We start from the raw sequence: 13,845 nt of genomic DNA, 5'->3' as shown, positions 1-13,845 counted from the left end.
AACTCTACTTCATTTCTACAAGTAATGTACGTTTGATTAAAAAACTAGTTTATGTTAAGTTACCAGCATTTAACAGAACCTTGCAAATAGTCTCTAACAGTTTAACCACGAAGTGGCTAAATGACTTTTTTTAAGGCATCCAAATGTTTAGAGTTAAGCTATCCTGCCCAGCTTTGCCCAGCCTTCTTCATCGAGTTCGTTTTCCGTTTTAAAGTTTCATGAAAGACGTCAGCATAAACCTATTACTCTTCTTTTTTAAAATCTGCATTTTTACCAATGTTCTGGGTTTGTAACCAAAGATTTGAATGTGACTTTGGGTAAACTGATATTCCTCAATTTAAGAGGATCACCATAGGATTTGCATGATAAAAAGGAAAGCTTAAAGGCAGGAGGGGTCAAACGTTAAACTCAGCAATAAAAGTAGTCATTGTAACAGTAACAGCTACCAGCCATCACAAGGTGGGTACTATTCTAGTGCTTTCTATATAGCCACTCATACTAATAAACACTATTATAATTCTAATTTTATATACATGGAAAGTGAGGCACAAAAATATCTAAGAATTTCCTCAATGTCACAAAACTAGTTTGTGCGAGAGCCAAGATTCAAACCAGGAGGGGCACTGTGCTCCACTGCCTCACACTTACCTGAGCAAACATAAACAGTTTAAATAGATTCTAGTATTTTCTGGCTACCACAATCTAAATATGTTCTGAGTATATCCTACTGTCTTAACCTTAGTGTCCTTGAATGCCTGTCTACGCATCTGGCAATGAGGAACAAAAACAAGATTGGAAAACAGCTTAAAAACTGATGATGCACAACTCAGAACCTCATCTGCTAAAGGAATATCTTAAGATCTCCTTTATTGCTCTTGTCAGTTGAACAAAACAACAATTCAAAGGTCTGGCTGCCAACACAACCTGGGGGGAAAATAAGAGTAAAAAGGCCCCATTTAATCCAGTGGTTAGACTGGATCTGGAAATTAAAATACAGAAAGACTGCATACAAAGCTCTCACATGAACAAAAATGAAAACTGCTAGATTATGCATGATAAGTGTCATTAGCCGATTTCTCAAACTAGAGGTATTTTCATGGAAGGCAATGGCTATAAAAAAAAACCAAACCCAAAAAACCAAAAACAGAGTCAAAACTAAATAGTACAGGAGAAACAACAGGAAAAGAAACAAGAAAAAAATTTAACCAAGAAGGAAGCAAATGGCAAGAGTTGAAGGGGTCAGGAATGGGAGCACAGATGGAGATTATTGCAACTACAGGGGAAAAAAGCAACAAATTCTCTGAAGGCACTGCACTGGGGAGAGAGCCTCTGAGGGGTCACTCTATTTCTAGTAATGCTCCACTAAAGATAAGCCATATGGTAGAGCACAGCAGTCTGTGGAAGCATTTAAAATTGAGCCTTAATATACTACGGCAGGAGAAGAGAGCTACGTTTCACAGTCTATGAAATGGATTCCACATTCCTTATATAAAAAGCAAAGGACAGGAACATGATACTCTTGTATGTTAATATTAAGACATGCCCTGGAAAGAATGAGTAGAACAAAAAATTTTTGTAGATTACAGCTTCATCCACATTATGATAGTAACGCAGAAATGCAAAAAAAAAAAAGAAAGAAAGAAAGAAAAAAGGTTGACAAAACATGCAGATTCTGGATCAAATAGACTTTCAACTATGCATCACACACAGGCAAACTAAATTATTATACATGTAAAAAGTTTTCAGAGTGAAAATATCAGAGGTAATGTTTATTTCTCAGACCTAACTGAAAACTTGCTTATGAGCAAATACAGTGGGGGGACGAAGCTGTATGTATTTTCTGAAAGGTGACAGAATGTACCAAAGTGTGAGATGGGCTAGTTTTGTAAAGCTAGATCTGGCGTGCCTAAAAAACAAGAATAAAACCAAAAAATATGGTGTAAATAACTTGAACTTTTAGAGGCAAATCATTCCTAGACCAACTGTTCTTGCGTAGTTTAGTAATACTTACGAAATTGGTCTAGCTTAGCAAATCCTAGAGGATCAAGGACTCCACATTAAAGTGCCTAATACTTTCCTAAATTCTAATGGTACAGGATTCCTAATACAAAAGTGGAGATAATTAGAAAATTTTATCACCTGAAAGCTTTGAATGGAATCACACGTTTTTCTGTTGATTCACGAACAGAAACTATAAACAATTAAGCAAAGAATAATAATATTTTTATTTTTCCTGTTTAGTTCCTACACTTGTTACAACAGACTTTTCAGAACTACAATCCTAAGGACAGGAAAATGACTTCTCCTTGGGAAGTACAGACCTCCCAGGATGATACCTGACAATATTCTCACTGCTGTCTTGAATAGCAGGATAACCTCACTCAGTTTGCTTATGGGTTAGAGTCAGAATGTTACATATGAAAATAAGCTTAAAATACTCAGAAAGAAATTCAGAGGAAATTTAATGAAAAAGTAAAAGGTACCACACAAGAATATAATCTTATAATAAATCAAAGGTATAACTTTTAATGTTTTCACTATAAGCTAAAATTTAAATACTGAGGTTCCGCATAACATTGGACATTGAATTTATGTTTGTAGAAGTCTTTGGTGATGATGAGTTTGAGACAACAAAGCACTAACAGAACTTATGCAAAGACTGCTCTGAAATAGCTAAATTCTTCAAACAGAGAGGCATATTATTTGAGTGACATGTCTACCTAAAACAAACAGTGGAGAGTTGGATAAACTAGAACTAAGTATGGCCATATAAAGTGTATTATGGAAACAGAAAAAAACAGGTGAAAGGTTCACTCCTGTCTGAATAGATTCTTATAATGACAGTGAAGATGATTTTCCAGAAGGAAAAAAAAATCACTTGGAAGAAGGGCAGCCATTACACTGCTCTGGAGTTGAACAGGCAGGCAAGAAAAGTGGGGAGGGTCGGAGTGCACACTCAGACATATGCTGCCTGAGTGGGCATTCTGGCCCCCTCCTTCTAATTCTCTATGAAGGAATGAAGGAAATGGTCATCAACATAATAAAGGCCAGATTACTCCAGCTGTGGGGATGAGCAAGGTAGTCAATCCCCCCATGTCTCAGTTTCCTGATTTGTAAACTGAGGACAATAACATTACCCATCTCAGGAGAGTGGACGAAGGATTAAATGAAACAATACATGTAAAAACTCTGCAAAGTACCAAGCACATGGTAAGCCTTCGAGTTATATGGTGGGTATAAGATGATACACAATCTTTCTTTAATCGTCACAAGATAAAGGCAAGTGACAAAAAGGACAGCAAGTGGACACTAAGAATTCTTTTCAAGGAATAAGTTCCACCAAGTACTTCAGAGTCAGGAGCCTGGAATACTCTAGCTCTGTCTCTACTTAGAGCTAAAAGTTTTATCTGAAGCAAAGTAAATAAATAATGGATCAGCATGAGTCTCCAAGCACCAAGAAAAGAATATAGTACATATTATATTTATATTTTCGAAAGTTTCCATCAGAAGTGGTAAAAAAAAAATTTTAATGTCAGAGTTGTAAAATGTTGAGTTTCAATTTTGGGGACATTCATCTGAAAAAAAGCTACTAATCTTCAAAAGAACACTAGATATTGTTCTACATACTGGGAATTTTTTAAATCTGAAATAAACTAAATATTCCATCATAACATAAACCACAGTATGGGTTTTCTTTTAGGAAACAAACTAAAAATAAGGAATACCTGGTAATATATATAACACAAATTCCCAAGTCCTTTCCAAAGAAGCTTATGATGAGAACTGCCAGCTAATCCCTGCCAGCATTTCACCTATGATGCAATGCAATCCTAGAGCATGGGCTCAGAAAGATAAATTACACTCTGTTTTCGAATAGAGATAACAAGGGGAATGTTATTTATAAAGGAAATGAAACATTTGTGTTCTTTTTCATCAAGGTTCCATTTCCCTAATGCCCATTAATATGTACTGTAACTTAGATTTTCGTACTGTTTATCGCCTGCCTACATTGTAAGATCTAAAATGCAAAAGTATAGGTGCTTCATCATCTAAAACACAGCGTATCACTCCACCGTCTTATATTCATTACTTAAGGAAAATTATTTTGGCAATAATTTTCTATTTACTACTGAGCAAAATATATCTAAACGCTACAGAATTAAAACAGTATTCATGTGAAAAGGAAATAAAATGAATACCTTACCTGTCTACAGCAACAACCACACTTTGAGAGCTGGTCTCGCCAATGGATTCCTGAATACTTGCTATCTGCTTCCAGTCCACATTTCCTCCAACTACCACACAGAAAAGGGAGCATATCAGTATGAAGAGAAGTCAGGGGAAGAATACACTCAGAGTTCTAAAACACATTTCTGAAATCAGTTACTTTCCTAATGAAAGAAATAATGCTTTGGGTGAACAATTCTTTGGGCATCAGTGATCTTTATCAAGGCCAAATGTGCTTAATGAGCTATAGTAATTGGTATCCCGACATGGTTAGAGAGACACAAACTGTGCTTGCAAAGATTACATGAATTAGAGTCCCTAAGAATTTAGATCACAAAATGAATGACGTGAGGCATAAGTACTCTGAATATTTAAGAAACACAGCACTAACCCAGGTTCCGAGGACACCTTAGGATGAGTCCCAGTTCCATGTAATTAGATCTTCCCTGTCATTTAATCTCGTCTCCTGTCTACAAATGCTTATTAGAAATGCTAACTGTGTGTTTTAACATCCTCTTATTCAAAAGAATCATTTATATGCCCCCTCCCCTGGCAAAAAAAAAAAAAAACTGATTCCATATGTTGGGCAGCAGAACAACAATTTCCCCAAATTTTCAAACTCTTAATCTTACAATTGTCTTTGAGATCTTTCCCCTCCTCCACTAGTCACTAAACCTTTCTTGTGACCTGTTTTCATATCATTCATTCATTTTCATTCCTACCGACTCAGTTCAGATCCTAATAACTTCAGGCTCAGACTACTGCAGGTTTCCTGACTGCTTTCCCTCCCGCTAACTTTTCCCCTTCATTCTGTCCTTCTTTCTCCTGCCAGATTTCTTAAATCATCAGCTTCATTTTGCTTACTATTACTTCCAAGACAAAGTATAAACTTCTCATATAGCATTTAAGGCAGTTCCCTTCAACATCCTAGCCAATACATGTCTCTATTTAGGGCACCCTCAACTATCTAAAACGTATTTATCAAGACCCCATTTAGTTCTCAGTGAAGGATTCCTCTCCGTTGTTCTCACCTTGCTCTGAACTAAGCATCACTTAAATAAGTACTACTCAAATCAGAATTGCTTTCAGACGGTTTCATATTAATTACTTTAGCTGTGTTAATGTTACATTTCAGCCAGATAAAGTTCCCTAAGGTTAGGACTCAAGTGTCACACATCTTTTTTGCATCCCCCACACCTTTCTCTATATGAAACCCAAAGCAGATGCTCAACAAAGACCTGTTGACTCAACTGGCCAGACACTCAATAAATGCCTTCACAAATGCAAGCATAATACATGATGTTATTTCAACCGGCTGGACTCAAATTCTATTCTAGGAACTGAACAATGTAAAAAAGAGGTGATCCCTGTCCTCATAGAATTAATAATTTACCAGGAGACAGACTTACAATCAACTTGAATACAATGTAATGATTACTTCATGGCTGAAATGAACTAATTGCATAGAATACAAGTTTTACTAAATAGAACTAATTTTGATAGGATAAGAGAGAATGGGGGTGTTAGCTCAAGGAAAGGTTTCAAATATGATGAAATATTAATTCAAGTTAGACCCAGAGGATGATCATGTGGGAACAGAGGCAGAAGGAAAAGCCATTCCGGTAGAAGCAGCAGCATATGTAAAGTAATGGAAGGATGCAAGTGGACATCATGTTTTAAAACACTCGGGTGAAGCCGTAACGGAGGATGTGGCCACGGGCATGGAAGAAGGGCGAGAACAGTAGCAGATGAAGCTGGAAAGACAGACTAGAAATAGAAGGTGAAGAACCTCGATTGTTATGCTCAATGTACTACTTTGGAAAACACAGAACTTTACACCTTTTAGAACGTTGACATGATCCAATCTATGTTCCGAAAAATAATTTTGGCAGTAGTGCAACAGGAAAAGATATGGGAGCCAGAGAGACAAACTATGAGACTATTTCCATAATACAAGTAAACAAGCCTGAAATGAGTGACAGAATCGGGGTGGTAGGCAAATAGTGTCAAGCAACACTTGAAGTGTACAGCACATTATAGAAATTTAATGAATAAAAATCTATGAGAAAAATTAATGCTAATCACTTAATGTCCTCTGTGTATCAACTGAAAGTCCTTCCTATGGAGCTTTCTATACCTTTTCATTTAAATATAGCAATCTGTAATAATTAATAATAAATATATTTAGAGGAATCAGAGAATATGTAAGATGTCTAGCAATCCAAGGAACCTATCTCACAAATATGTGAAATCATTCAAAGATTTGTATGACAGTATAACATCATAGACTAGTATTTCAGTTTTACCAAACAAATTACTCAAAAGAAAATACTTAGGTTCACCGAGAACAAAGATGTTAAGTGTTGTGAAGATTTATATGACTAAGCCATTGAATTTTTAAACTTTTATACCTTAAAAGAAAACGCACATAATTCAAATCTAATAATCATGTGCTATGTATTCTGAATAACTAAAAGGGAAAGTACAAACTTGTGTCATATCAGTCAGAAAGTCAGACAAATGTATACTTGTCCCTACTAACGTGGTTACATGGATACTCAGTGCATGGACGCTGCTAATAAGCAGGATATTAATTTGTTTTTTAAAAACATATACACAGATTAAAACAGCTCAACTGTCTGTTCCACAACCTCTTCCAGCTTAAATTCTGATTCCAGCGTCCTGCTGAAGCAAGCGTCTGCTCTGTGAGTAGGTGACAGACAGGACACAGACGGGCAGGGGTGATCGCCTGCTGCAGTGGGCTGGCTGCTAACCAATGAGACGGCCTGAAGGAGGGCTCTGCCCAACCGGGGAAAGTCACCAGACGGGCTCCCTCTTGGGTGCAGACTCAAAAATGAGAGAGCTGATCAATCAGGAGTGAGTGGAGAGTGAAGCAGGCCAAAAAGAGAGGCAGATGACGTAAGACAAAGCCTAGATAAAGCACAAAAGAGATGGCAGAGTGTGGCTGGTCGCTTGAGTGGCTTGGAAGCCTGAAATTTTTAAATTTCTATCTGAAATGTGTATATTTTCCTGCAAATTCAGATCATCTCCTATCCTTGCAACCTAAGTAGCATCACAGCACAGTGATCAAAATTCTAATTAACTTTCAAATATACTAGTAAATATTATCAGCAAGTATCATTATTTCTCATTTGACTAAACTTTTAGAAGACAAAATATTTCACTCCTGCTTCATTTTCAGTGTAACCTAGTTCTGTTGCTTGGCAAAACTGAGCCCTGGCAATTTGCACCTATCATTATTTTGGCCTTCTCACACCCCCTAGTTCTTAAAAAAAAAAAAAGGCCTTTTTAAAGCTACTGAATCAATCAATGCATATTCATTTCACTTGCCTGTAAATATTTTCCATCTGCATCTCGCGCTATCTTCTGCAGTAATTATACCTCTAATGTTCCGAGTCAGAGCTGGCAGTTCTAAATCCTGCTGCTAGGTCACCAAGTCTACACCTGAACCTCCCAGAACCACAACATCTACACAAGACACAACTGCGGGCCCGACTGCACTGCTGGCTGACACGGGGGGATTCCCACCGGAACTAACTGACCCCAGTCCAACCTGAGGTCACAACATGGTCCTGGGCTTTACGGCTTTCCCTATGGATCATTTTTCAAGCTTGAAATTCTTTTGCATTTCCTAACAATTTTTACTGCAAGCAACAGAGAAATCACTAAAAGATAAAAAGACAAAAAATGTCCAGAAATATGTTACAGTACAAAACCTTAAAAAGTAAATATTCCTAGTTCTCAGGTGTATTCCTTCCTGCTCTCTTTAAGTCATGTCTCTAGATTTTTTGGTTAAAGTGGGCTGGGGAAGATAAATAGAGAAAAAGCTAGAAACCATTAATGTATTAGCCACTGTACTAAGCCCATATATATATATATATATATATATATATATATATATATATATATTTAATCCTAACTAAGAGTAGAAAATGCTGTTAGTTTGCAAAAGAGGAAACCAAAACTCAGAATTAAAGTAACTTGCATACAGTAAGGAAGAAATACAGAATTCAAACCCAGAAGTATTCAAAATCAAAGACAGTCTAAACTTTGCCTCTTCCCTGGTGGTACGTTTCCATTTATGACTAAAAATGCCTTGTCTTTGGTTCTTCTGTACCCATTTTCACTAGTATTTTCCTTTGTTTTATTGGGTCAAACCTGGAAGTAACTGGCCACATTGTGCACACGGGAAACCGTGGGAAAGTTTCCTACTGGCAGAAAAGTTTAGTTAGGTCTGCACAGCACCTTTAAAAGACGTGAATGTGAATGTTTTCTCCAGTTGCCCCAACCATTTACCACCTTATACAAGCCTTCGCTCATTTAAGTTACCCACTTAGTTTTAAAAGCAGATAATTTTAAACCGTATCCTTCTTCTACCCCCAACCATGAGATCAAGACTAATGATTATATACTAGTCCAGGAAAAAAAGGCAGTTCCTACAGTTATCTTGGTTTTCCTCATAAAATTAGCCGAAGGGCATTTTATCACATCCCTCTAAATACATTACTGCTACAATAAAGGCACTTATATTGAGCAAGTTAAAAACAACTTTTGATATTTCATAAAAATAATTTTTAAAATTCTCACCTAGCCCCAGACCCACAAATTCATCAGGAGCCTGATCTTTTGTTCCAGTAAGAGAACCTTCTCTGCCTCGCACTGTTCCAGAAATGTATCGCGGTTTCACTCCAGTTCCTATAAGCTGTGCAAGCTCCAACTGACTGATGCACTTCAGAATCTTAATTACAAAAAGGGGAAAAAAAATTAATTCTTTAACAAGGTTCACAAAAATATTTAAATGTATGCAGCCAGGATTTAAATATAGGCTACATTATAAATCGTTATAAAAAGCTAAATGTACTCATCCTGGATGTACCAATTTTCCCCCAAACACTTAAGCATGTCAAAGATAGAATATTTAGCAGTAGCCCATTTTTTAAACCAAATTGCTAAGTTGAAAATAAAGAAAATGCTTGTACCTCATGCCATGAATTTCCTAAATAGTTTCCATCTGTATGAGCCACTGTGATGAGTGTTTTTATTGTGTCGATGTTCTTCTGCTTCATTTCCGTGATACCAGAGCTAACTGTCAGTAAGGTAAACCTTGCCAGCGCCTGGACATATGCATCTCTTTCCAGCTGTAAAAAAGAGAAAAGTGTACTTTACATGGTTGTAAACATAACAGTGATCTCTGAGTCCCTAGTAACAAGCTGTTTACTTGTTTGGTAAGCTTTTAACTGACAAGTCATGAGTTACATACAATATCTCAAACTACAGTTTTCTTTTTTATTGTAAGATGATGAATGAAGCAGAAACAAATGAATTTCTAAAACCCAAAGGTGATAAAGTTGTCAAATCAAGATGAGATATTAGTGATAACAAATGAATTCATACAGTAAAAAACATTCACTGAGCACTTATGTTTCAAGTACTGTATGGACTAGCAGAAACCTGATTTATAAATTTGCTCACTTTTTTCTCTACAGCTAGGCTATGCTTTTTAAGCCCTAACATTCATAATTAAGTGTGAAAAGGGTTTTGAAAACACTTTAAGTTTCAGCTTTGGCTAAAATTTATCATCACACAAAGCATATAAATTACTATAAGGGACTGTCTTCACGAAAATTATGTACTAAATATTTGGTTCTCTTAAAGATAACTTAGGCTTAGGCAAAGTTATAAAGTGATATATAAAATATGAAAAGATATATATGACTCAGTAAGTATGAACATGCAACATATTTAAATAAGATATTCAGGTTATCATATAGGAATTCAAAGTCATGGGAAAACTGCAAACCAGTTATGATGAATTTTAGATATATAAATATAGAACTACCACTTCTGTCACAGCGTCTCAGAAACTTAAACATTAAGATTCATTTAAATTCCATCATAAATTTGAAATCAGTTTTTTCGTAAGTCAGACATAAAAAGATAATTTACACTATGGTAATGGCATAAGCAACTTATGTTTTCCAGACTGGCTATGAAGGCAAAATTCTTTGTTACCTGAATGCTGAAAATGCATGCAATTCTGATTGCACATCTTATACCTTCCAGGCAAAGAGAGGCTACTTCAGTATCATCACAGTCCTGTAGACCCACACTAAACGCAGCCAGGAAAGGTGTCCAAGCCAACTAGGAAAATTAAAAATTTAAAATACATCATGGATATCAAGTGCTAATTAAAAATTATAATTCTCCATTAATATTTCTCAAAGCTTTCAGACAATAAATGATTGAGAAAGTTCTGAAAAAAGCAATAAGTTTCTTGGTATAGTTATTTGGAAAGCTTTCTTTGACAAAGGGGAAAACTATATAACGCTGCCTGGGCTTAAATAAATGGGGGAGCAAGATTATAAATTCAGGAGAAGACCTTAGGCATATTTTAAGCACAGCATTTTAAATTATTCACATCAATAAAAAAAAATGGGAAGTCAATATTCATAAATGATAGTAATTTTACCCAAATTCAGAACTAGTCTTTCTCTGAAAGCTTTGGACCTTGCAATATTTCATGGACTTTTTATTTCCAAGAAAATCCTTGTTATTTTCTGCTTGCAACAATTATATTATTCGCTTTTCTTTAAGCCTCCTTCCCTGGACTCATTTAGCCTTATCTTTTTTGTAGTCAGATATTTTACATTGAGACATCAGTGTTATCTATGGTTCCCAGTTGGACAATACTTTAAAGTATATAGTTCAATAAAATATTTTTCATTATAAATGGTGCAAGCCAACACTAAATTTTACCATAAAAACTGAATACCTAGTGAAACTGTCATGTAAAACAAACAAACAAAAAACAGAGCTACCTTTTGACTACTGAAAATCCTAATATCAAACCGTATGTGTAGGGTGGCCAGATGGCTCAGTAGGTTAGAGAGCAAGCTCTGAACAACAGGGTTGCTGGTTCGATTCCCACATGGGCCAGTGAATTGCAACCCCCACAACTAGATTGAAGACAATGAGCTGCCAGAGAGGGGGGCTGGATGGCTCAGTTACAGCGCGGGCTCCCAACAACAAGGTTGCTGGTTCAATTCCTGCATGGGATGGTGGGTTGCGCAACTAAAGATTGAAAACAGCGACGGACTTGGAGCTGAGCTGTGCCCTCCGCAACTAGATTGAAGGACAACGAAACTAGATTGAAGGACAACGACATGGAGCTGATGGGCCCTGGAGAAACACACTGTTCCCCAATATTCCTCCCCCCCAAAAAAAACTTTCACAGCCGAAAGCTTAAAAAAACACACGTGTATACATTAGTATATGCATGTGTGTGGGTAACTTTGACATGTCTGATGCAAGTGTACTTGCTTTTAATAAGTCATCATGAAGCAAAACTACATAACCATATAGTTATACAGATGAAAACTGTTTATACTAGTGTGCTACAGAAATGACAACTGAAATGTTTAAAGTATCTAAAACGTTTTTAGCATTATGAAGGAAAACAGAATTATCCAAAGCTTTGCTTGTAACATTAGAAAGTTCAGAGGTAAAAGTGTATAATCCCTAACAAAGGAGGATAAACCACAGTACCTAACTTCTCGTCTTAGCTTTGCCACTTAATCTCTCTGAACCGCTTTACTCCCGGGACTACCACTGTAGAGAGATGCTGCAGGCAGCCTATGAAGTGCAATCCTTCTAACATACAAAGTACTACATGAAAGTAGTAAGTGACACACTCCATTCTAAGTAAAGAAACAGCACATCTATTTGGAAACCTACAAATATTTTACACAAATATAAATGGTCCTTAACCCAGTGAAAAAATGTTTCAACGCCATTAGGAATTAAAGGACAATGATTTCTCCAATCAAATTACACTTAATAATATCCAGGGGACAGTGAAATTGCCCACTCATAATTGTATAAACTTTTGTAGAATACAATTTGGCAACATGTAAAAAGATTCTTAATGTTTATATCCCTTAACATTGTAAACATTCTAGGAATCTCATTCGTTCCTTTATCCAGTCCCAGTCAGTGCTTGTTCATTGAGCACTTACTACAAGCTAGACATTGGGAAAAGTGAACAGAACAGATGTAGTCCCTCGTGAAGCTTAAAGTCTAGTAAATGCATGTACTAGACATATATTTAATACATTAAAATAAAGAAATGTATAAATACAAATTGTTATAAATACAATGAAGGAAAATCATAGCATGTCATGAAAAGGGACATAACTTAACAGGCAGAACTCTCTGAGAAGGTAACATTTAAAATGGAAGCAACTCAGGCAAAAAAGAAAAGAGCATTCTAGGCAAAACATACAGCTTGTAAGAATGCTCTGAAGAGAAAATAATTTAGGACATTCTAGAAACTGAAAGAATGCCACGGTGACAGCAGCATAGTAAGAAACAGAAGAAATCTAGCAATGAAATTGGAAAGGCTGGTGGAGCCAGACCACGTGAGGTCTACAGACCCTCTAGTTTCATCACAGTATCACGCAAAGTCAGTGAAGGACCTCAAGGAAGAAGGTGACATTGCGTTTTGTATTTTAAAAAGATAACTCTGGCCTCTGTAAAGGATAAGAGGGCACATAAGTAGACATAAAAATGCCAGTTAGGATGTTACAGTAGTAAGAGTGAGAAATGAGGGTGTCTGAAGAGAATAACGGCAGTAAGAGGAAAGATTCTTAGTCTAGGTTAGAGGATGTTTAAATAAACTAGAACTAATCCAGAGAATAGATCACAAAAGCTATTTGTGAAGAATTTTTAATGATACGAGGAAATACTTTTGTGAGAAACTGTAAGATACAAAATTCCATACAAAGTATGATCACACTGTTTAAGTAAGACAAAAAAGTAGTATATATAAACATATTAACAGTTTCTGAGTTGCAGAATTATGGCTGGTTCCTTATTCTTTGTTTTTTCCTGCCTCATCAAAAATATTTGAAAAAACAAAATAAGGGTGTAAAATTATTCAAAACCAAGAAGCTGCTTTATAAAATTTGTTTCATAATAAAGAAAAAGTGTCTTATATTTCAACAGCATTTTCTATATTATTCTACAAGGTAAGGCCACTTATATTCTACTCTTCCTTCTAACATTATCACCCTAGCCCGACCTCCTATCCTAGAATTTTTCATCAACTTTTAGAAATACCATTATCTCACAGACCCTGAAGTAGTGGTAGAAGTAATTGTAAGTTATAGAGTAAAAGGAAACACAGAAATCTTGTAGTCGTTGTAACTACCCACACACATGTGTAGCGAATGTGTATCAGAACTTGAATTATGACCTTTGGCGTCGGCAGCCGGTCTTACCACCACTGCCTCATGAACTGGTATGTACTTTACCCACTTTCCCTTTTCAAACTTGTCTAGACGCCCCTCCACCCGCTATTATCCTTATGATGCACTGCTTACTCATTCCGGTATTTGGGGAAAGGATAGGGGGAAAAAATAGGAAAATGAAGAAGGAACGGGAAATCAAACTTTAAAGAACCAGTAAGTATCATTCTTACTAGATCAACCTACAAACATAAATATGGCCCCTTTAATTGCTTTCTCTATTTTCTGGGCTCCAGGCATACTCAGAACCCCCATATTAGTTCCTGGGCCAGAAGCTTTAAAAGAAAACAGG

General features: G+C 36.2%; 1 protein-coding gene across 2 annotated transcripts in view; it reads right to left on the bottom strand.

Moving 5' to 3' along the window:
- ARFGEF1 (ARF guanine nucleotide exchange factor 1) overlaps positions 1-13,845 on the bottom strand; it is a 101,238-nt gene that overhangs the window by 21,202 nt on the left and 66,191 nt on the right. For both annotated transcript variants that reach the window (XR_012491664.2, XM_019726256.3), the window contains exons 20-23: positions 10,261-10,389; positions 9,228-9,386; positions 8,836-8,986; positions 4,205-4,295 (exon numbers count right to left, since the gene is read on the bottom strand). Coding sequence is in view for 1 of the 2 variants with exons in the window: in XM_019726256.3 (XP_019581815.1) it covers positions 4,205-4,295; positions 8,836-8,986; positions 9,228-9,386; positions 10,261-10,389 (530 nt within the window). In the remaining variant the exon portion in view is untranslated. The remainder of the gene's footprint in view (positions 1-4,204; positions 4,296-8,835; positions 8,987-9,227; positions 9,387-10,260; positions 10,390-13,845) is intronic.

This window comes from Rhinolophus sinicus, chromosome 7 (assembly GCF_057876585.1).
Source record: "Rhinolophus sinicus isolate RSI-liver-muscle chromosome 7, RSI-T2T, whole genome shotgun sequence".
Classification (NCBI taxonomy): Eukaryota; Metazoa; Chordata; class Mammalia; order Chiroptera; family Rhinolophidae; genus Rhinolophus; species Rhinolophus sinicus.
This window is presented reverse-complemented; position numbering and strand designations above follow the sequence as displayed.